We start from the raw sequence: 24,088 nt of genomic DNA on the forward strand, positions 1-24,088 counted from the left end.
GATGGTGTAGTTATAATCTTGGTTCCTGAGATACATTTCAGGTTTTGTACCATCTAATGCAAAATAAAGACCTGTATTTTTTATTTTTCAGCCCTGCATCACATTTGCATTTTTCTATCAAACACCCTCACACACTTTCCTGGGAATATTACACTATGTTCCAGTGTAAAGCACATCTTGTTATGAGACTGATTGAGAACAGAATTAGCATGGAGTTCATGTTACAGGTAAGTATTTAAATGATTATGTGACTATAACCAACTTTTTCTTGTTAGTTTCATTTCTATTCACTAAATGGATTTTAAGGAATAACAAAACAGGTCATTGTAGTATCCCATTTATCACACTTTAGTTGTAACTAAACAGAAAAGCTTGTTTTATATGTTGAAATATTTAGTTAAAGTAATAACTTTTTATCCTTCTAGGTTTTCAACAAGTTGTTGAGTCTGGCCAGCACTGCTTCATCTCAGAAGTTCCAGTCACACATGTGGAGTCAGATGCTTGTTTCCACATCTGGGTTTTTGAAATCTATCTCCAATGTCTCTGGCAAAGACATCCAACCTTTAATAAAGCAGTGGGTGTATCCTTTCTATTCTTAGTCTGAATTGTTAGTATGGAGAATGAGTTTGTTTTTTAATTGGCACTGTTAAAGGAATGTGAAGAAAGGTATGAAATATCTTTGCTTAAAACAGTTAAGAACATTATTCTTTGGTTTAGATACATATGTGAGCCACAGGTTCACTGTGAACTCCTTTTGTGGCCATTCGTAGTACACTGGCTTTTTCATGTGTTCTCTACTAGGAGGAATTTCATTATTTTAAGTTTTGCTTTGAAAGAAGCACAAGAACTCTGCTGGAATTCAAGGCCAAATTATACTAGAGGGATTCCAGAGGACACTGCCCATAGAAATATGCTGAAGTCTGACATGGAAAATGCTATAGTCTGCTGCATTTTAAGATGTTATTTCCAGTAAATCACCATGAAATGAGTAACCTAAAGTGCAGACTGATAATTTTAAAATACATTGACATTTAGTATCTTGGTAGCTTGTGTTAATATTACCATTTCAGGTAAAATAAAAATCTGTGTGTGTAGTCTTTAAATTTTAGTGATATTAAGGAAGAAGATTTCTTATTTTGGATTTGGGTTAGGGTAAATTTGAATTTGCTTCATTTGACAGGTTTAATTGGTATTTTTCATTAACATGGCTGCAAACTAAAGTAATCCAGGACTGCAGCAAAACTCTACCATACCATACAAAAGCAAGTATTTAGGCTTCTTATTTGAGCTTACTTAATAATGTTCATGCATTGCAATATCTCACTGCATAATTAATATTTATAGAGTAATATGAGAACTTAGAATTTTATCTACATCAAACTATTCATAAAGTATAAATATGTGTTATTCTAATTTCCATACTTAGATATAGCTGCAGTGTGAATATATAGACATCTACAACCCTATTTTCTTCAACTACTTGACACAGCTAAGTGTCAGCTTTACCAGATGGTAGTTACCCTGAGCGGGGTGAATCTTAACTACATCTGTTCTGTAAGCAAGGAAGAACTGTAACTCAGATCTGGGGATTTTTCAGCTGCTGTGGACGTTGGCCCTAAGGCACATCCTGTTAACTATAAATTGGGCTTAATCCTGTGGTTGCAACCTCCCTACTGTGCTTCAAGCACTGTTGCACCTGTGATAGATTTTTACAGTGTCAGAGACTTCTTTAGAAGCGCACGAATGAACAAATGTAAGTGCTTGCATTTTCCTGATTTTCTTGAGGTGGGGGACTATGGGAATGAAGAAGCATACAGAAAGGGTGAAGAATTAAAGTATCAAGAATTATGTTTGTTTATAACTACTGCACTGTTCATTAGAATTCCTATACTGCTCATTAGGGACCAGAGTGGAGTGGTGAAGTTTTATGGTAGCTTTGCATTTAATAGAAAACGCAATGTGTTGGAATTGGAAATAAAGCAAGACTACACATCTCCTGGGACACAGAAATATGTGGTAAGGTCAATTTTCCATATTTTACCTGCATGGTACAAGCATGATAAATACATTAATAAGCATCATTTTAATGCTGATAACAAAATCTTGTGAACTTGAAGGGTCCTCTTAAAGTGACAGTGCAAGAACTTGATGGATCATTCAACCATACCCTGCAGATTGAAGAAAATAGTCTTAAACATGACATACCTTGCCATTCTAAAAGCAGAAGGTAAGAACTACATTGCAATCTGCAAGTACTTTTAGTATGGGTATATGAAAACCTGTAGTGCATTTGATGATAAATACATGGTTGAGGCCCTATCCCTGGAGGTGTTTAAGACCAGGCTGGATGAGGCTCTGGCCAGCCTGATCTAGTGTGAGGTGTCCCTGCCCATGGCAGGGGGGTTGGAACTAGATGATCATTGTGGTCCGTTCCAACCCTGACTGATTCTATGATTCTGTATACTTTTTGCAAGTTTGATGTTTCTGTTTTCTTAATCATACTGAATCAGATTTACTTGTGCTGCAGTGAATGGGAGAAATCAGAATTTACTACTGTTTATGGGCAGCAAGAAACCTTATATTTTATATGCAGTTGTTAACTATAAGTGATTTCATAGAAGTTTTATAAACAACATACTTACGTAGAGCAAGCTTAAATGCCTTTTAATGGGAAAGCCAAATTAGGGGGAAGACAAATATAGTCCAGAGGAATAACTGAAGTGAAGATGCATGAATGAAGCAATTGCATAGCTTTCTAGAACTAGAGTGCCACAGCTATTTTCTAAATCTAATGAACAAGAAAAGTAACAGTTTTCCAAATAGATTCTCTTATTTTCCTTATGCATTTTATTGTCCTACTTTGACCTCTGCTTCTCAAGGTTGTATGCTTGTTGTGAAAATGCTGAGTTTAAACCAATGTAAAGTATTGGTGATTATCATTTGAGCAGAACTGATGCACAGCTCAACTCTGCAAATATTTTTTGCTGGAGAATGCATTACTTTTTGGTGTGATGAAATACACAAGAGAGTGCTTTCACAGGCTAAAACTTCATTTATAAATGTATTTTTGCTAGTACAATAATTAATGCCTTTTTTTTTTCCTGTTTTCTCTTCTTTTTTAATAGAAACAAGAAGAAGAAGATTCCACTGATGAATGGAGAAGAGGTGGACATGGACCTTTCTGCTATGGAGTAAGTTATCTTGTGGTAGTTTCTCATTGTGAGTCTGAGCCATGTTCCCCTTGTCTAAAGCAAGTTATTTTGAGTGGTTTGATAGTAACGTGCTTCATTATATGACTGGCAAATTTCAAGACTGTACCACATTGCTTTGCTTTTCTTCTGCAGCAGGGAAAATGTTGGCAGAGTGTAAAATGTATGGGTCAACTACTACTACTTCTGATCAGTTTTCTAAAAAATCTGAGGCATGATAAGTTGATACAACAAATTACTTCATTTTCTTACACATTTTTGATTATATCTTTCAGCTTACTTTATAAACAGAATGCAAACAAGAATTTGCTTGAAACAAAGTAAGAGCAATTTTTGTTGGACCTTGAAGACCATTTAACTGGCACTAAGAGGAGTTCCTGAAATCTGTGGTTAATTAGGAAAAAATCCTTGTAGATTGAAAAGAAGCGATTAAATGCTTTGTACTGAAACTCATACTGGCATTCAGTTGGGACTGCTTAGCTCTTTGGAAGCAAATTCTTGCTCAATTTAAATACTTGCCTTACTCTTCCTGAGCTGGAGCCAGGGGTACTCTCAAAAATACTGAAAATGTTGGTAACTTGTTTGTTTGCTGAGGGAAGTAAATAATCTGCTCTTAAAAACTGGTGGTGATTCTTCTTCAATTAGCATAAATATTTGTGATTAGTCCTGATCAATTATGTTCAGGCAGCTATTGCATTACATTGAATTGAAACTTCTTAAAACTAGATTTGAGTTGCTATGTGATTTTATACTAGTCAATCATACTTTATCTGCTAACCTTGTGATCTGCAATGCTGTTGTTCTTCTGTCCAGTCTGGATTCCTCTGCTCCAAGCATATATGATAATGTTAACTCTTTTCTACTCTTCTGAATCTGGCATATGCAGTCTCCTATTCACTGTCCTTTCATGTTTAGCTACTGTCAGGACAGTAGTTCTAAATATTCAATAGATGTATACAGAAATATATTGAAGTTACACAGTAATTTACCATGAACTCAGATTTGTAGGTTAAAAATACTAAACCACTGTGTGCCCTGTGAAATGTTAGAGATTTGAACTGGTTGTCCTGGGAGACTATAGGTTTGCCATCCTAGATGCAGGAGGTCGCCCTAAGTGACTCTCTGAAGTCCTCCTCTTAACTTAGATTCTTCTATGGTTCATTGAATGTAAATACTTTCACTCATAACGATTTAGAGCATCTTCTGAATAGTCTTGAAATGTTGTAAGCTATTAATTTTTTTTCATGTCTGTTTTAGTGCTGATTCCCCTTTGCTCTGGATAAGAATAGACCCTGATATGTCAGTACTGAGGAAGGTAGAATTTGAACAGTCTGATTTCATGTGGCAGTATCAGCTTCGGTATGAGAGAGATGTGGTTGCACAGGAAGAAGCCATTCTGGCACTGGAAAAGTTCCCTACCCCAGCGTCACGGCTTGCACTGACCGATATACTGGAGCAGGAACAATGCTTCTACAGAGTGAGAATGCTGGCCTGCTTCTGCCTTGCAAAGGTGAGGTCGTCTGGGTGGAGTAAGGGAAGAATTCTGACAGACGTGGTAAACGCTTGAAAATGGGTCAAAACTCATCACAGTTCTTAAACTGGTTTGATATTTAGCTTCTTAAAAGTGTTTGCCAAGTATTTTGACGTGACTGATTTGAAAGGAAAGCCGTATTATTTTAGTCTGTAAATGGAGACTGCAGGCGGCTTTCATAATTGTCAAAATTGAGATGTCAGACATGAAAACCACAAGGGATATTTCCAGATTTCATTAAATGGCAGAAATAAAAGCCTTTTTTTTCATTTTTTCAGAGCCAAAGTGAGGTTTTCTTTATTTTACTGGGAAGTTCCTTGGCCTGTATATTGAGAACTCTGAAGTGCTGAAATTCATCTCAGTGAATACAGATTGTGGCTCTATATAGTTTCAGATTGAATAGGGGCACAAAATAAATACCAGGTTTTTCTGCTATTAAACATCAAGAAGTCAGATAATTGCCTTCAAAAGGCAAGATCTTTATTCTTTAAACCTGAAATTCACATTAAGAAACAAAATTGGAGAGCTCTATGAAACCACTGAGAGGAAACACAGAAGTATAAGCATGTTGTCAACGTCCTTTTATGGATATAAAGGCATACTTACTGACAATGTGTGGAGTCCAGATTATTGGCATTTAGCTTGCTTTCTGTTGGATCCCACCTCCTGCCATGCCCCTAAACATGGAGGGGTTTCATAACTGTGTATAGCATTTACATTTTAGGCCTTTATGTTTTTTAAGTTACACTGAACCAAAGGATGCAGGTGTACCTCACATCTTTTTGAGTAGAAATAACACCAGACAGGTTATTTGCATTATGCCGTGGAAAATGTGCAAATACATTTAATTCTGAGTGTGTGTTCTGTCAATAGAATAAGTAGAAAACTTGTATTTTCTCACTATTTAATGGGAAGTTGAAATGAGTCAGAACAGAGTATAAGACAAAAAAATACTAGAAGATGATAATGTAACTACTGTTGATTTAACTTGAAGATACTGGTGTCCATCTATGGATTTTGCAAAAGCAAAAAATAAGTAGTTTTAAAATGTGTCAGCATTTATATCTCCATTTTAATGGAATGGTGAATATCTTCTAAATATGGTAAACTTGGAGACTATTTTGTTGGTTGAGTTGTATTTTTACATTGTTGCATAAATTTCACATACGCAATTATTTTCTTTTCATCATCATGCTTTCTAAGCAGTTTTGGGGATTAAACTTCCTCTGCAGGTACAGCCATTATGTACCTTAGAGAAAAAGCTGTACCTGCATTTTTTTAGTTCAAAGACTTCAGTTACTGCAAAGGGATCAGCCAGTTTGACCACAATATTTTCTCACTCTGATGTTCCTTTGAGAAAAGTAAGGAAATGGTTTTCAGTAATAAAGCACCCATCTTACATAAAAGCAAGGGTGAAATGGATTGCTACCTATCTTCAGAGAGCCTCTTTCTTTTCTTTCTCTTATTGCCTAAGTAGTACCCTTTGAAACAAGCTACATAATTTAGAAGGAAATAATTGAAATAATTTTGTTCTGTGTGAAAAGATTTTTTTACTTAGTTTGTGGTGAGTCTGTACTGATGGAAACTCCTGCTAGATATTTAGGGTGCTTGGCCCCATTTATTTGTTCACACAGAGAGACAATCTATCACCGGGTTCAATCTGTCATCAGGCTGAGGTGTTCTTCTCTGCAGGTTTTTATTGTTCCATACAGCAAACATATGAAATCTGGGATGCTGGGAAGATACCAAAGTAGTTTTGCATTTGTGGAGCCTTACCACCTTCCACCAAAACAGACTTTAGAGCAAAAAATTTGTCTTGCTGCACAGTCTCTCTATGAATTACAGTTAAAGTTAGATAGAGGTAGCTGACTGGCCTTTCACTTTAGGGGTGGTGTTTTAGTCCTAGAGTGATTGAGCCCTTCTTAAAGTCTAGGCTGAGGTTACTGACGGAGTAAATTTGGGAAATTGGTATTGCAAAACCCTCTTCCATCACTGGCATCTGTGGAGTCAGAAAAGTTGGCTTAGTAAACACAGAATTTGCTTCTAAAATTTAAAAGAGAAAATAATTAGGAACAGACATTTATCATGGAAGGATAATTAGTTGTAGCATCTTCCAAGTGTAATGACTTTCATAAAATACACTTTTAATGTAGAGAACATGTTTTGGGGAGGACAGTGAAAACCTAGCTAGAATATTACCCCAACGAAAACGTATCTATTTGAAGGACAATATGTTCTTGGCAGTTACCTTTTTTGATTATAAGAAATGTGTATTTTTGTATAGCCAAACTAAATTTAAGAGGTGATGTTAATACAATTTGCCTTCCCCTCTAATTGCACAGATTGCAAATTCCATGGTAAGTACATGGACAGGACCACCAGCCATGAAGTCACTCTTTACCCGAATGTTTTGTTGTAAGACCTGTCCAAACATTGTGAAGACCAACAACTTCATGAACTTTCAAAGCTACTTTCTGCAAAAGGTAAATTCTTGGTTTTTTTTTTCCCCAAACTTTTTTAAGAGAATTACCAAAATACAAAAATTATCTCTGTGGTTGACAACAGCAGGAACATGCTGGATGTGAGGAGGAAGTTCTTCACCATGAGAGTGGTGAAGCCCTGGAATGGATTGTCCAGGGAGGTGGTTGGGGTGCCGTCCCTGGAGGTGTTTAAGAGCAGGCTGGATGAGGCTCTGGCCAGGCTGATCTAGTGTGGGGTGTCCCTGCCCATGGCAGGGGGTTTGGAACTAGATGATCCTTGTGGTCCCTTTCCAACCCTGACTGATACTATGATAAAATCCTGGTTTATCCTGACATTAAAAATCTAAATGGACTAGTTCTTTTTTTTCATATGGCACCCATCTATTCTGTCTGACTCAGAAATCAGTTAAAAGAATTATATCAACTTTTTCTGAGTAACTGAAGTTAAATTAGCAGTTTCTTCAGAGGAATGGAGTACACTTAATAATTGTGAGCTTGTTATTAAATAGAATTTATTACACAGTAACAAAGCTACTCATTTTTTAGGTGAATTCAGCACCTGTCTTAGTCAATGGCAAGGATATCACACTGCAAATAAAATCCCAAATAATACTTTAAACTGGTCTGCTTTTTAGTTCAAAGCACTGTCATCCTCCTTGCCCTCCCCTTTTTATTGTCAACATCATGTGTTGCTACAGCTTATTTTGATATTAATGCAGAGTTTTTTATTAGAATCTACATTTGTTGGTTGTTCAGTGAATAATAAAATTAGTTGGAATAGTTTTATCTCAAGATTCAGTTTGTAATTATATATTATTAAATGTCACAGATTTCACATTCCTGGTTATGGAGAAAGCTCACATTTGGTTTTCTTAGTCCAAAGCTGCTTCATCTTTCTGCCCACATATCTTTCCTGGTGATTTTGTATTTGTCTTGTCTTGTTGTCATTGTTCCTTCCCTACAATTTTTTTCCCTTTTAATTTCTTGTCCCAAGTTTACAGATCTATAGGAAGACTCTTAAATGTATGTGAATGGAGCCTACTGCTTAGCTCATTCTAAAACAAATATGTAATTAGGCTAACATCTACCTGGCCAGTAATTCTTCAGTCTTCAGTGACTGTATTGGAACTGTACCTCTCAGTGGTAATGGCAGCTTCACCTTCACATGAAAGCACCCAAATCCAGTGTCTGTCTCAGAATTACTTCCATTGTAGGTTTCTGTGTTTCATTATTTTACATTTTTAATTTGTTGCCTTTTTTAATAGTGCTTTGATTTGAGAGCATTTTCTTGGATATACAGAGGCCTCGAATTTCTACACTATGACTGATAATTGAGCATTAGTTACATAGTTTGATCTGAAAATGATATAGCACATGGTATGACTTTCAGAAAGCATTTATCAGAGATCCGCTCTTGTAAAGTTGCTCACTGGTCATTTTCAGAGCGTAGTTCTCTCCAGGGTGCAACTACCATTGCACTAATGCAAGAATGATGTTAGTATTCATTTTATTACACAGACTATGCCTGTTGCCATGGCCCTTCTGAGAGATGTTCACAACCTCTGTCCTAAGGAGGTTTTAATGTTTATTTTGGATTTGATCAAGTACAACGATAACAGGAAGAATAAGGTAAAGAATGTGTTTCTTTTAATCTTTCACTTTTTTTTTTGTTGAAAAGAGTCTTGGTTAATATACTGCATGATGGTTTATGCCACTAATGTAAATAAATGCCTAGGAGAGTTGTTGAAAAAGTGATACACTAAACTAAACAGAATGTTCTGTAACTGACATTTTTATGGCAGCATTTTTGGATGTTTCAAAGCTCTTTGTGCTTATTGCCTTACTAAGGACCTGCCTGTCTTCATTTGCAGACATACTCTTTTTACTTTGTTCTTTTTCATTCTAGACCCATGTGCATGAGGCTATGTAGCATGGAAAGCTAAGCTGATTTTTTATGACCTTGAGAGGAATATTTGAAAGAGCAAGGAAAGGAAGTAACATCTTTCAAAGATATATAGGACTGATTGTGGGTTCTGAATGTCAGCTCTAGCACATAGAATTGGATTGTCTTCATCTAGTTGAAGAACAGCTGAAACACAGAGTAATACTGTTCATCACTAAATTGAAGCATCTGAATTGTAACTGTTGTCATATAAATTTCCTTTCCACACAGACCACCTCTGAAGGGTGATGAGGTGACCTTTAATATCATGAAATTATACAAGATTACATCTTTCTGGCTACAACTGCTAAGAGCCTAGTACAGTCGTTCCAGTTAAATACCCCAAGTTAAGTGGAACAAATGTGAAGTGTCTTAGGCGTCCCTTTCCTGTGTGAAACACATACTGTAACAGGGCACTAGCTGCAAGATTACTGAAACTGAGTAAATGCAAGCACTGGTAGTTGTAGATTGTGGTGAGTTGTGCTAACATCTCCCCACCACCAAAGGAGAAATCCTACCTTGATTAACCTTGATGACTTTGATACTGAATATAGAAACAGGTAGTTCTAGATGCTCGCATTTAGAAATAAGGGCTTTTCTTTGCTGTATCTGGAGAATTTGCAATGCCTGATTTTTCCACTTTCATAAAACAATGTAGAGCCATTAATATGCTTGTCTTACAGAGTGAAGGTTAATGATTGATAACGTGTGTGTTTGCTCAATCACTCTCAAATCCTTTTTCAGATTAAATTTATTCCTGTGTTGCTCTTTCATGCAATTTCTCACATGGTTTTTGTTCTAAGATCTTGTTCTGTAACAGTGCTTCGACACTTCCTGACTTTTACTTGCTGTTTTTGTCTAGTTTTCAGACAACTACTACCGTGCTGAGCTGATCGATGCCCTAGCCAACTCTGTAACTCCTGCAGTCAGTGTGAACAATGAAGTTCGAACACTGGATAACTTAAATCCTGACGTTCGACTTATTCTTGAGGAAATAACTCGTTTCCTAAACATGGAGAAGCTTCTTCCCAGCTACAGGCATACCATTACAGTCAGGTGTGGTTTAATAATTGTTCTGCACTTGAGGAGAGCAGACACATAAATGCTGGGGTTTTTTTTGTTGTTGGTTGGTTGGTTTTTCACCTTTAGTATTTGAGATTGTATCTTCTGTCTCTGGACCTTAAATGCCAGCTTCCATCTAATTTCCAAAAGCTCATAGTGCAATTTTGGTTTGATTGTTTTTTTTTCTTTCAACATTAATTTCTATTAGTGTAGACTATTTGTTAGCAGGCATAAGTTGTTCATGCTTATGCCTCTTTACAAATAGAATAGAATAAACCAGGTTGGAAGAGACCTCCAAGATCATTGCGTCCAACCTATCAACCAATCCAACCCACCTAAACAACTCAACCATGGCACCAAGCACCCCATCAAGTCTCCTCCTGAACACCTCCAATGATGGTGACTCCACCACCTCCCCGGGCAGCCTATGCCAATGGGCAATCACTTTCTCTGTATAGAACTTCTTCCTAACATCCAGCCTAAACCTCCCCTGGTGCAGCCTGAGACTGTGTCCTCTTGTTCTGGTGCTGGCTGCCTGGGAGAAGAGACCAACCTCTGCCTGTCTTCAACCTCCCTTCAGGTTAAGCAACCTCTTCTCCAGGCTAAGCAACCCCAGCTCCCTCAGCCTTTCCTCATAGGGCTTGTGTTCCAAACCCCTCACCATCTTCGTTGCCCTTCTCTGGACATGTTCCAGCAAGTCAACATCCTTCCTAAACTGAGGGGCCCTGAACTGGACACAGTACTCGAGGTGCAGCCTAACCAGTGCAGTGTACAGGGGCAGAATGACCTCCCTGCTCCTGCTGGCCACACTGTTCCTGATGCAGGCCAGGATGCCATTGGCCCTCCTGGCTGCCTGGGCACACTGCAGGCTCATGTTCAGCCTACCATCGACCAGTAAAGGTAGCCTTGTAATAGTACCTGTAGAGCGCACAGCATAACCTGAGCTGTGTTTCCTCTGTAAGTTAACACAAGTGTACTGAAACCAAACAATGACTTAGACAGAATGGGGAATTCTGATTGTGTTTCAGCCTCATTCAGAATTGAAGTGAGTCATGTGTTAATGCTCTGAAAGTAACATGTTTGTTTGGATAATGTAATTCTAGAAAGAACGCACTGCCTGATTTGCAGAAAGTAATTGTATTCTTACCTGGCATTCTGTACACCTAGTGTAAATTTCCTCTCTCTGCCATATAGCTGTTTAAAAGCTATTCGAGTGCTTCAGAAGAATGGTCATGTCCCAAGTGATCCTGCTCTCTTCAAGTCATATGCAGAATATGGACACTTTGTAGATGTCCGAATAGCAGCACTGGAGGCTGTCGTTGATTATACAAAAGGTACTTTTTGGTTTTCAAGTATTTCGACACCTTTGTGATGTAGTAGAAAAATGTAGTGCTCTGCCTGAATAACTGTTTTCTCACTTCTGTGAGGGCTTTATTGTTTTGATCTTACTGCTGTCCATTCTGTCCATCTCAAATGAGATCAACAGTGGAGGATTTTAAGGCAATTGGAGTCTTTGAATGTGTCTGGTGGAATTTGGATGTACAGAATGCAAGCAGACTGTCACACAGAAAGCTGCAGAGGGGCTTCTTAACAAAGGCATTTAGTGATAGAACAGAAGGTAGTGGATTTAAATGGAAAGAGGGTAGATTTAGATTATACTAAGGAAGGAGTTCTTCACAGTAATAGTGCTGAGGCACTAGAAGGAGCTGCCCAGAGGATACCCTGTCCCTGGAAGTGTTCAAGGTGAGGTTAGTGGAGCTTTCAGCAACCTGGTCTAGCAGCAGGTGTCCCAGCCCATGACAGGGGGTTTAGGACCAGATGATCTTTAAGGTCCCTTCTGGCCCAAACCATTCTGTGATTAATTTTGTGAATTCAGATCTCTGCTGGTGCTGTGTGCCTCTGTTAGGCTACGTCTTTGTTCCTCCCTTCATAAAGTGTTAGTGGAAAGAATTGCTGGGAAATGGAAAGCTTACTCATCAGCACACTTCCTTTAGAATAATCTCACTAATTCGTCCCACCCGTTGGAAAGAAACTGATAGAAATAAGGTTTTCTCCTTGTATTCTTGACCTTTTTATGGCTTGAATAAGAAAGTGTTTGTACTGTGAAGTAATATGGCACATCTTTAAAACAGCTTTATCAAATGTGTTGCTGTACAAGCAAGATAGGCTAAGTTGCTTGAAGTACTCTAAAGGAAAGTAAAACTTGAATGGCAACAAGTAGTAGAAAGATTACTTGAAGAAATCAGTGAGCTGAACATAATTTTTGACTGAGCTCATTGTGAGGTCTGGAAATGATGGATTACAGCATTGTTGTACCTAACTGCCTTGCTCCTTGCCAATGGCTTTTTCTCCAATACAGAGGTAGCATGCAAATATCTATCTGCTGTAAAGTCAGTAGAGTTCACAGCACCACCTGCTATTTAACTGGTCATTAGTATCATTTCTTAAATAGCACCTTCCCGCACTGTTAGCTTGTGCTTCTGCTGTAAGACTGGCAAGTTTTTGGTTAAGGAGTAAATCCAGAAGCTCAGAGTACTAACTGGCTTCAACTACCCATAGAGAAGATAGCAGCACTTGTCTTGCACATCCCTAAACCTGTCTTTGGAATGAGGAACGATTGGCTGGCTATTGCCAAGAGGTCTGATTTTCATTGTTCCCAGTTACCTGGTTTTCAGTTGATACTGGATATTAACCAGCAGCTATCAAATGCCTGTTGCTTATGCCAAAGCTGTCTTTCAACAGTTCTTGTAAAGGAAGCTGAGGGATTCTGTAATTTTCATAAAAAGGAAAGTCTGTATTTTCTGGGACAGTGTGGAACTCCCATGTTTTTCTGTCAGCTCTCAGGGTAGGAATAACACTACTGTTTTTTTAAAGTTACTTTAAAGGAAAGAATTTCTCCATGGAACTGAATAAGTTGTTTTCTTTGCTGTTACTGGTGAAGGCTTTTTAGAGATATGATAACTAAAATGCATGGGGCTGCATGTAATGACTTGGACAGTTCATCTAAACTGGCTTGAAGTAAAGAGGGTTTATTAACTTTTTTACAGTTAGGTTCTGATAGTTACATGACTATGAGTATTTGTATGTATACAGCAATGCAGTCACAAATTTAGAAGAGGTAATGACAAACTATTCTAAATAAATATCCATGGTTATCTGATCTCTTTAATGTTAGTATAGAGTCTTGGAGATGCTCTGCTGTAGTTGGGAAGTGGTACATTATCTCTTGTAATATGAAAAAATCTCAAGGGGGATTTTACTTCAGAAAGCAGTTCCTTGTTTTTATGTCTATCAGAAGTATGAAAATCAATGCATCTTTCTTTTCCCACAGCCTTCTCCTAGACAAGCTGACAAGATGCAGACAGGGTGGGTGGTCTGTTAGATGGGTTGGAACTTGGGTCATGGGCCACACTCAGAGGGTGATCAATGCTTTTCACTTGGGATGGCAGCCTGTCACAAGTAGGGGTCCCCTGGGTAGCATTTTCATAAATAATCTGGGCAGTTTCACCAGGTTTGCTGATGACACTGAACTGGGTGTTGAGATGGACACTTTGGAAGGGAGAGCCATCTTACAGAGAGACCTGGACAGGCTGGAAGAGTAGGCGAGCAAAAACTGTATGAAGTATCTTTGTAGCTGGGGAGCAGTGTTTCCGTTTTGCAGTGTTACTCTGACAATCCAGGGCATTTTGTGATGTAACCTAAATTCTACCCTAACAAACTGATACCATTTCCAACAGTGTCAGGCAGCACTTTCACAGAAGTATGTGCTGCTGAGCTTCCAAAATTCATTCTAATTGTGAAGTATAATGACTTAAACTAAAGAAGGCACTGAGATAAGTATGCTTGAAGTTTGGATTGAACCCTCTAGTCTTCCTCATTCTATCCTATTTCTGCATAATAATTTTACACAGATTTCCTGTGCATGTGTTGTATATTCTCTATTCCCTGGGGAAAATATTATACTTCTGATTGCTAAAAGGATATTTGATGCACTAATTCTAGGAAGCACACAGTGTCAGCTTGATCGTCTGCTCTGTGATCTTCCCAGTCAGTGCTCACAAGTGGTATTTACCTGTTAGTATGTCAGGTTGATGGGCTTTGAAAGATAAAGGCAGGAAGGAGTTTTGTGCACACACTTCTGTTTTGAATTTCCACTCTAATTAATGAAATTCCTTTTTAGTTGCAGTAATTCAAATTCTTTGTATGTTCTTTGTGGTTGTCTTGATCAAAATCCTTCCAGTTTAGGTGTATTTGTGTGACATTTTATTTCTTTTTTGCAGTTGATAGGAGCTATGAAGAACTACAGTGGCTGCTTACTATGGTCCAGAATGATCCTGTACCATACATAAGGTTAGTGAGTTGATAAAGAACCACTATTTCTATTAATGCTGAAACTACCAACTAAATTCTTGGGCTGGAATCATTAGAGTAGAACAAATGCTGAACTGCTTCATACTTCTTCTCAAAACTGATTCCATATAAACTGAAATGTATTTTGATATTGCAGCAGTTCACATCTCAAAAATTAACGTAGTGTGTTCTTATTCTCCATCATATTGTTTGTGCTCTTTATGTTCTGTGATGGAATTCTGAAGTTAGAGGTCATTTCCTGATCATAAATAAGGTGTATAAATCTGATGCTGCATTTGGCAATAAGACTTTGTGACATGTAGAAGAGAGGAAGATTGAGACACTGGCAAACAAATGTTTTGCCAACAGCAAGTGTAAAGCAATTGTTAGACTGTAGATGGGGTGAAAGGACAACATGAAAATAAGGTGTAGTTTCTAGTATTGCCTGTTGCAGCATTGTTTTCAGCAATGAGTGAGTGGATATTTTAGCACAAGATTGTAGGATGTTAGGGGTTGAAAGGGACCTTTGAAGGTCATCGAGTCCAACCCACATTCATTATAGAATAGAATTAACCAGGTTGGAAAAGGCCTTTGAGATCATCAAGTCCAACCTATCACCCAACACCATCTAATCAACTAAACCATGGCACTAAGTGCCTCATCCAGTCTCCTCTTAAACACCTCCAGTGATGGTGACTCCACCCCCTCCCTGGGCAGCCCATTCCAATGGCCAATCACTCTTTCTGTGAAGAACTTCTTCCTAACATCCAGCCTAAACCTCCCCTGGTGCAGCTTGAGACTGTTCTATTGGTTCTGTTGGTGGTTGCCCAGGAGAAGAGACAAACCCCCACCTGGCTACAACCTCCCTTAAGGCAGTTGTAGACAGCAGTAAGGTCTCCCCTGAGCCTCCTCTCCTCCAGGCTAAGCAACCCTAGCTCCCTCAGCCTCTCCTCAGAGGACTTGTGCTCCAAACCCTTCCCCAGCCTCATTGCCCTTCTCTTCTCTGGACACGTATATAAACCTTTGAACATCAAGGCTCATAATTAGAGTTTCTCCTCAACATAGGATCATAGCTGTAAAATTGTTCTCTGTTTCTTAGAGGGAGATTTAATTTCATTTATATCTTTTTAAAGAGGAATTTTAGTTTTGAACTGAGTGCAATATGTAAGCCTCCCCTAAAAGAAAAGGGGGGAAAACATCTTCAAAAACTTTCTTCTACTAAATGTGTAAGGCAGCAAGGGGAAGGCTGGCTATACAGAAAAAACAGTTAAATAAGTAATTAATCAAATAATTCTTTTCATTCATAAAATTCTATGCCAAGTTTAAAGGAAGAAAATGGGGGGAAATGTGTCTAATTTTAGCTCAATGTGCAAATACTGTAAGCAAACGTGGTAGTGCAGAATCTGTATACACCAGTGTAACTTAAGAAGTTCCTTTCCAAAAAAATGTACAAGTCACTGGGTTTTTTTAATATCACTTATAAGCATTTAAAGTTATTATGTCAGTGTAGAATCATAGAATTGTCAGTGTTGGAGGGGACCTCCAGGATCATCTAGTTCCAGTCCCCGTGCCGTGGGCAAACACACCTCACACTAGATCAGGTTGCCCAGAGCCACATCCAGCCTGGCCTTAAAACCCTCCAGTATCTAAGGGGGTTACTTGCCAGTGTTGCTCTTTCCCTCTAACTATCAAGTTAGTGTGCAATTTTTACTGAAGACTATAATGTAGCCTACAATTTTGTACCAAACTGTTAAAAATTGTGCTGTTTTGCACTCTACTTTTCATCTTTAAGTTACATTGCTGATGGTAAATCTGTGTCTGTGCACATTGTGGGCAGAAGAGTAAAATTGTAAAACATTGGTTAAAAATTTGAGAGAAATTCTGTGTTTGTATAAGCTTGTAAAAATATTGAAACTGAGCAGACTTTGTATTCTTAGTGTGTTCATTTGGATATAATAAAGATGTCTCTGTCTCTTTTTCAGGCATAAGATTCTGGATATGCTGACTAAGAATCCACCTTTTACCAAGAACATGGAGTCCCCATTATGTAGTGAAGCTTTGGTAGATCAGCTTTGGAAACTAATGAATTCAGGTTGTTGGGGTTTTTTGGTTTGTTTATTGTTTCATTGGGTTGGGTTTTTTGTTTTGTTTTATTGTAAGGTGCTTCATTTTAATTAAGTGTTAAAGACTTAGTTCAGAATATGCCAAGAGTTCCTGTAGTTTTGACAGAAACTGAAAACTCAGTCTCAGAAGTTCAATATCCTGCACATACCTCCAGAACATTCTCAGTGTTTCTCGTTCTGTTGTCTACTACTCTAGAGTGCTTTGATATACTTTGACATAGGATGATTTTTTTGACCCACACGTCCAAAGCATGTGTTTGCTCAAATGGTGGTGTCTGTTACCTTTTTCTTTGTCTGGCTTTAGAATAGAATTAACCAGGTTGGAAAAGACCTTCGGGAGGATGCATCAAGTCCAACCCATCACCCAGAACCATCTTATCAACTAAACCATGGCACCAAGTGCCTCATCTAGTCTCTTCTTAAACACCTTTAGTTGAGGGAGAATATAAGCAGGATTACACTTGTACAGATAATTTAAATGAGATGTGTCAATTTGCCTTGTGTGATTAGGAAAGATCCTTATGAGAGGGGAGCTTGCATCTTTACCATTGACCTGTTTTTCATTACTGAAGCAATTTTATCCAGTACTGACAAATGTCCCTTTAACATGAGGACAGACTGAAGGAGTTGGGGCTGTTCAGTCTGCAGAAGAGAAGGCTCCGAGGTGACCTAATTGTGGCCTTCCAGTATCTGAAGGGGGCCTACAGGAAGGCTGGGGAGGGACTGCTCAGGATCTCAGATAGGGATAGGACTAGGGGGAATGGAATGAAGCTACAGGTGGGGAGATTCAGGCTAGATGTGAGGAGGAGGTTCTTCACCATGAGAGTGGTGAGACCCTGGAATGTGTTGTCCAGGGAGGTGGTCGAGGCCCCGTCCCTGGGGGTGTTTAAGAGCAGGTTGGATGAGGCTCTGGCCAGCCTGATCTAGTGTGGGGTGTCCCTGCCCATGGCAGGGGGGTTGGAATTAGATGATCCTTGTGGTCCCTTCCAACCCTGAATGAAACTATGAAACATGGGGCACATTACTAAATGGATTACATATAAACATTTGTATTGCTTTTTGAGTCATTGAAGGCTGTCTGTTCTCTATGTATCATAATTTTTAGTGTTTAAAAGTTTGTCTACACTCCAGGGGCTGAAGTGGGGAGAGTGCTAGTGCAGTTTTGTAGTATGTGCCAAGTGTCAGGCACAGCAAATAAATAGTTTTGATGTTCCCATCAGAGTGTTTTTTATTTTTCTTGAGAGAAGAGTGTGTGTAGTGTTACTTGCAACCATTGCCTCCTTTTGCAAGTAACAAATAGGGTATACATTCTTATTATGGTTTATGGGGCTTTAAGTACTTAAACTTTTATGCATCAATAGGATACAATGTTTTGATTTATTTTCTGTAAAGGATAACTGTAGACTTCCAGGGTGCCTTGAAAAAACGTTTGTTAATGTGAGACAAGACAATAACCAGGATTGAAGCTGTATGACTCCAGAATCATGAATTGCTTTCATTTTACATAAGCAGACTCTGATTGATAGATGTAATTTTTTCTTTTCTTTTTTCTTCTGTGGTGTTATGCATTAAATGGATAATGTTCACACATTCCAAAGGTGGCTGGGAAACATAGTAATCAGTTGTATTTAAGCTGGAGGGCTGTGCCCAGAGAATGGTGGTGAGTGGGAGGCCAGTTGCTAGTGGTGACCCCTAGGGATCAGTTCTGGGCCCTGTCCTGTTCAATATCTTTACTGATGATCTGGATGAGGGGATTGAGTCTGTCATCAATAAATTTGCAGACAACACCAAGTTGGGAGCAGGTGTTGATCTGTTAGAGGGTAGAAGGGCTGCTTTCTGTAGTAAGAATACATATATGCAGTAAGAATGCAAATCAAAGAATTGAGTGTCCAGTGAAGTAGATGACATAGTAATGACATCAGAAAGCATGTCTGTGCACTGTTGGTTTGTGTTGTCTATTAGTGCATTTTCCAGAAGGTAGAAATCTTGTCAGACTTAAGGCTTCTCCTACATTTCATGGCAATTGCAACCAAATTCATTGATACAGGATGCCAATTTGGTAATAAAATGTTCCATTTAATTGTCTGCCAGTAAGACCTAAAGTGAAACTTTAAAAAGAAAAAAGCATATGGATGTGATTATTTTCCTTTTTTCACTATGTTATTATAGCACTTAGTTTCCCATTCTTCATCTACTGAACTTGGGCAGTTTACAACCCAAACAGCAAAGTCTTCCTTTTAAACAAGATGGTGGCAGGTGAGCTTGAGTTGTTAAGAGGCAGGAATAACGAGGGAAGTGTATCTTAAGCACAGAAAATATTATTCCCAAATGGATCCAGATCACTTAAAATATTTTATTTGTCAGAGAGGAGAAGGTTGTATCTCTGTCCTAACAATAATCTCTTTTGGATTTTAGGAACCTCACATGACTGGAGATTGCGATGTGGTGCTGTGGACCTCTATTTCACACTTTTTGGCCTCAGCAGGCCATCTTGTTTACCATTACCAGAGCTTGGACTTGTTCTGAATCTCAAAGAAAAGAAGGCTGTTCTTAACCCAACAATTATCCCTGAATCAGTTGCAAATAATCAGGAGCCTGTGAATATTGCTAACAATCATGGACAGTCAGTAGGATTTCAGAACACCGTAAGCACAAACCATCTGCATACATCCCTTCAGCTGGCTCAGGCCTTGCTTTGGTTGCTGTTTTAGTTCTGTATTGTGTTCAAGCTCCTCATGCATTACCTAAGCTAACTTTTACCTTATTATTCTTGATTCCTTCCACTTGAGAAGCTTACATATAACATAGCTTTTTTGGCTTTTTGTGTTTTGCATAGTGTATGCAAGCTTTTTACTCTTTTTTTCCCCTGCTAGTCTCATAATTTCTGTTCTTTATAAAACTTTTTGTATATTGCTTCTGAGACATGATGTGATTCACAGAAATGTTTGATGCTGTGATTTAAAACTGTTTCTTATTAGTCTAATAATACTGCTTGTAGACAAATTGAAAGCCTTCAATCAGTAAATTTATTACTGATTGAAAGTTGGAACTTTGGCACATCTTCATTGAACACTTGAATCTGACAATTTGGTACTGTGCTCTGAAGGATTTGTAACAACTTCTGAAAAATTGCATACACTGATATTTTTCATGCTTTGGAGGCTTCAGTCCTAACATTGTGTAGTTAGAAAATAGATCTTGTAAGCCACTTCAGTCCTATTCCTTACAAATAACTGCCATTCCTGTAGGCTAAGTCTTTTTGTTGGACAAGTTTTAATTATGAGGGGAAAAAACTCAACAGACAGGGAAATAATGAGAATTTTTCTTAACAATTTCAAAGACTATGTTTGATTAAAACTGCTTAGGATTAAATCCTGAAAGAGAATGTCAACATGTGATCAGCATGTTTGAAATTCTTTCTACCCTTTTGAATGGGATGTTTACTGTTACTGCATCGGTCCCATCTAAATCACTTTTATTCATAAGCGTACTGAGTGCAAATAGCCTTGCAGGCTATTTCCAGTAGGGGGAGAAAATTATGATGGAGTCAAATATCATTAGAACTATAGTATGTATTTCAGAACATGTACTAAGGCCTAATTTGGTAAGCATAAGCATCAGAATTAGCAGGAGACGCTTTTGGGGCAGATTTTTAGGCTGCGGTTGAGTAAACATCCAAACTTTTTTAAGCAGTCTTAATTAAAAAATCTGCACTTAACTCTTTCCTATACTGTCCCTTGTGCTAGCACAGTTGCTGCATAGTGATCAGGATGATCTGGTTGAAAAATACTTTTTCTTTTAGAAACACAAATTTCCTGTTGGGTCAGTTACCTGGTCCAGTTCATTGTGTAGTTACTTAAGGGCAGATAGGTATGAGGAAGATGAAGAGGTTGCTTCTTTTAGCAGCTGTGCTAGCTTCCACTAGTGGGAAAATACAGCATTAGCATAAGCCTCAATTAACACTTCATCCCTTGTATCTTCTCCTATGCCTCATCTCCATTCTCCTACCCCTTACTTTAAGGTTATCATTTTTCACTGCGACTCCCCCAGAATTCAGGGGATTTGCTTGTATTAAAACAAAGAAATACATCCAACCAGTTACATAACACAGGGACTGCCTCTCACATCAGCCAAAGTGTGTCCAACAGTTTTTCACAACAGCAGTGTGTTGGGCTAAAAAATAGAGAAATAGATATTTGAGGGGGAAAAAAGAATTTGCAGGTGATGGAATACATCAGATTAACTAGATTCTTTAATGCAGACTGGTTTATTCTGAGAGCACAGACATGTTAAAATCAGTACTGATAGACTTCTGACACTGAACTTGCAAGGAAGGTTAAAGTCATAAACCACTTGAGAAAACTGAATTTGAATTGTTCAGGTCAAGAGTTTATGGGGCAGGGATACTCTTTGTAGGACAGGAGAGCAGCACAAGTGGAGCAGCATGTGGTCTTGAGATTCTATGACACAGCTTTTATCTAGCTTTTAGTGGGCCTTCAATTACATTTGCTTCTGTGGATACTTGATTTTTCTGTCTGTATTTTGTATATTGGACTTGTTGGAACACCTGTCTCCTATTTTACTTACTAGCTGTGTAACTTAGTAGACTGTCCTGCAATTTCTGTGTTCCCTTGACCCTGTTTTTGTTGATAATCTAAGCAGTAATAGACAAAATAGTTTCACTCTTTTAAAAAAATACTGTTGTCAAAACAAAATAACCCCCAAGTTTTAATTTCTGGTTATTATCTGTATTCAACAAAGCAAGCATTAGTTTTTCAAAGCTAACTAAAAGATAAATCCCATGTGTAGATCAGAGGTTATCACAGTTTTTCAGCTGAGATCTCAACTGAGGAGAGTCTGCCAGGCACAGATTTATAGAAAGGCTATTCAGAGGCAGCAAATGTTGTTGCACACCAACAGTACCATGATTGTGAGAAGGGACAGAGAAGATGCCAATGCTTAGATATGCAGAGGGCGCAGGAATAGAAGTAAAGAGAAACTATGTTTGTAGCAGAGGTTGGCACAAATCCATACAGGGTTTTAGAAAACACTTTTTGCCAGTACTACAGGGAAAACTTTGTTCAAATCACCCACTTTGCTCAGAAGTGTTTTCAGCTATCAGGTCTCTTTTAGGCTGAAACATGGCTCTTGCTATCTTCTAATTTTAATCTTTTAATGCTGCTTCAGGAGGATGATCATCTTATTAAGGAAACAGCATCCAGCATTTCTGGTCATCAGCAGGGGGTGAAGAGGAAGGCTGATATGCCACTCGGGTCTCCATTGGAGCCAGGGCAAATACTAGAGAAGAATGAAGACAGTAAAGTCAAACTCAAAATCAGAGTAAGAAATGGAAATTCAACTTGCACAATATGTAGGGTATTTGGAGTAACAGCAGTGGCTTCTGCTGACTTCCCTTAAAGCTGTGTTCAAACAAAAGATGTGTTATGTATACGTCTACAGTAGTTGTTAGGCTTACTTTGGCAAAATCATTTCCCATCAGATTCTTATTGGCTGGCAAGAACTAAAGTTAACACTTAATGCTCTTGTTCACACAGCTTCAAGGTAAATTGGAGAGAAGAAAAAACACTGACTTTTTTTAGTTCCATTGAACTTTTACTCCTTTGCAGTGGTAGATATCATTTCCTTTCCCTCTCACCCCCAGTTTACCTCAAAAGTAAAACATATTAAGTTGTATGTAATGATATTCTTAGAAGTTATTAGCATCTGCTTGTTTGTTGTTTTTTTCCCCCTGATATCTTAGTTCTCAAACTCTCAAGAGGAGGAGGAAATTGATATGGACACAGTTCATGACAGTCAAGCCTTTATTTACCACCATTTGAATATGCTGGAGAGACCATCCACACCAGGTATGAGTAGATTTATTGGCAAAAGGATAGCACAGGTTTCTCAGCTATTTCAGTTGTGGGAGTTGTTTTTGCTACTGCTCATTCACATACATACAACATTTGTTAAGTGTCAAATGTTAACTTAATTCCTGGAAGGGTGGAAAAGGGGGCACAAGAACATTTCTTTAGCTTCTGATGTATTTATAGACAACTCTGTACGTGTGCATTTTCATACATATCTAAGTAAGACAAGTAAGTTTCATGCTTATAAAAGTGAAAAGCTAAGGTGGTGAATGGTGCCACATCCAGCTGGTGGCCAGTCACCAGTGGCATCCCCCGGGGATCAGTGCTGGGCCCTGTCCTCTTTAACATCTTCATTGATGATCTGGATGAGGGGGTCGAGTCAGTCATCAGCAAGTTTGCACATGACACCAAGTTGGGAGCAGATGTTAGTCAGAGGGTAGAAAGGCTCTGCAGAGGGACCTCGACCGACTGGACAGATGGGCAGAGTCCAATGGGATGGCATTCAACAAGTCCAAGTGCCAGGTGCTGCACTTTGGCCACGGCAATCCCATGCAGAGCTATAGGCTGGGGTCAGAGTGGCTGGAGAGCTCCCAAACAGAGAGGGACCTAGGGGTACTGATCGACAGCTGCCTGAACATGAGCCAGCAGTGTGCCCAGGTGGCCAAGAAGGCCAATGGCATCCTGGCCTGCATTAGGAATAGTGTGGCCAGCAGGAGCAGGGAAATCGTCATGCCCCTGTACTCTGCTTTGGTTAGGTCGCACCTTGAGTCCTGTGTCCAGTTCTGGGCCCCTCAGTTTAAGAAGGACATCAAAAAACTTGAACGTGTCCAGAGAAGGGCAACAAGGCTGGGGAGAGGCCTTGAGCACAAGCCCTATGAGGAGAGGCTGAGGGAGCTGAGATTGTTTAGCCTGGAGAAGAGGTGGCTTAGGGGTGACCTCATTGCCCTCTACAACTACCTGAAAGGTGCTTGTAGCTGGGAAGGGATTGGTCTCTTCTCCCAGGCAACCAGCACCTGAACAAGGGGACACAGTCTCAAGCTGCGCCAGGGGAGGTTTAGACTCGAGGTGAGGAGGAAGTTCTTCACCGAGCGAGTCATTTGTCATTAGAATGTGCTGCCCAGGGAGGTGGTGGAGTCACCGTTCCTGGAGGTGTTCAAGAGGGGATTGGACGTGGCACTTGGTGCCATGGTCTAGTCATGAGGTCTGTGTTGATAGGTTGGACTCGATGATCCTCGAGGTCTCTTCCAACCTTAGTTATACTGTGATACTGTGAATGAATAAAATAACATGAAGCTGAAATAGCACTCTGTAAGAAATCAGGTAAAACTAGTTTTGCCATAGCTGTCATTAAAAAATAAAAATTTTGAAGATTGGCTTAAAAAAATATATCATTTAAGCTATTTAAATGATTATGATTACAAATTATTTTATAACTTAACATCAGAAGATGAAAAACATAGAAGCTTCAAAGATGCTTAGAAGGGATTTTCAAAGTTGGAGAGATTGCATGTATGAGTCAAA

The 24,088-nt window shown here is 38.8% G+C and overlaps 1 protein-coding gene across 2 annotated transcripts in view; it reads left to right on the forward strand.

Annotated features, from left to right (window-relative positions):
• TAF2 (TATA-box binding protein associated factor 2) overlaps positions 1–24,088 on the forward strand; it is a 52,855-nt gene that overhangs the window by 19,938 nt on the left and 8,829 nt on the right. Inside the window, exons 11-25 of one of the 2 annotated variants that reach the window (XM_068158643.1) lie at positions 92–227; positions 426–580; positions 1,902–2,016; positions 2,118–2,227; positions 3,126–3,191; positions 4,467–4,719; positions 7,083–7,223; positions 8,739–8,849; positions 10,025–10,218; positions 11,419–11,558; positions 14,505–14,574; positions 16,557–16,666; positions 19,113–19,342; positions 21,885–22,037; positions 22,459–22,564. In XM_068158643.1, the coding sequence (XP_068014744.1) occupies positions 92–227; positions 426–580; positions 1,902–2,016; positions 2,118–2,227; positions 3,126–3,191; positions 4,467–4,719; positions 7,083–7,223; positions 8,739–8,849; positions 10,025–10,218; positions 11,419–11,558; positions 14,505–14,574; positions 16,557–16,666; positions 19,113–19,342; positions 21,885–22,037; positions 22,459–22,564 (2,090 nt within the window). The remainder of the gene's footprint in view (positions 1–91; positions 228–425; positions 581–1,901; positions 2,017–2,117; positions 2,228–3,125; positions 3,192–4,466; positions 4,720–7,082; positions 7,224–8,738; positions 8,850–10,024; positions 10,219–11,418; positions 11,559–14,504; positions 14,575–16,556; positions 16,667–19,112; positions 19,343–21,884; positions 22,038–22,458; positions 22,565–24,088) is intronic. The other variant, XM_068158644.1, reaches the window with a different exon arrangement.

The sequence above is a fragment of the Melanerpes formicivorus genome, unplaced genomic scaffold, assembly GCF_026170545.1.
Source record: "Melanerpes formicivorus ecotype bairdi unplaced genomic scaffold, bMelFor1.0.p_v2 SCAF_40, whole genome shotgun sequence".
Lineage (NCBI taxonomy): Eukaryota > Metazoa > Chordata > Aves > Piciformes > Picidae > Melanerpes > Melanerpes formicivorus.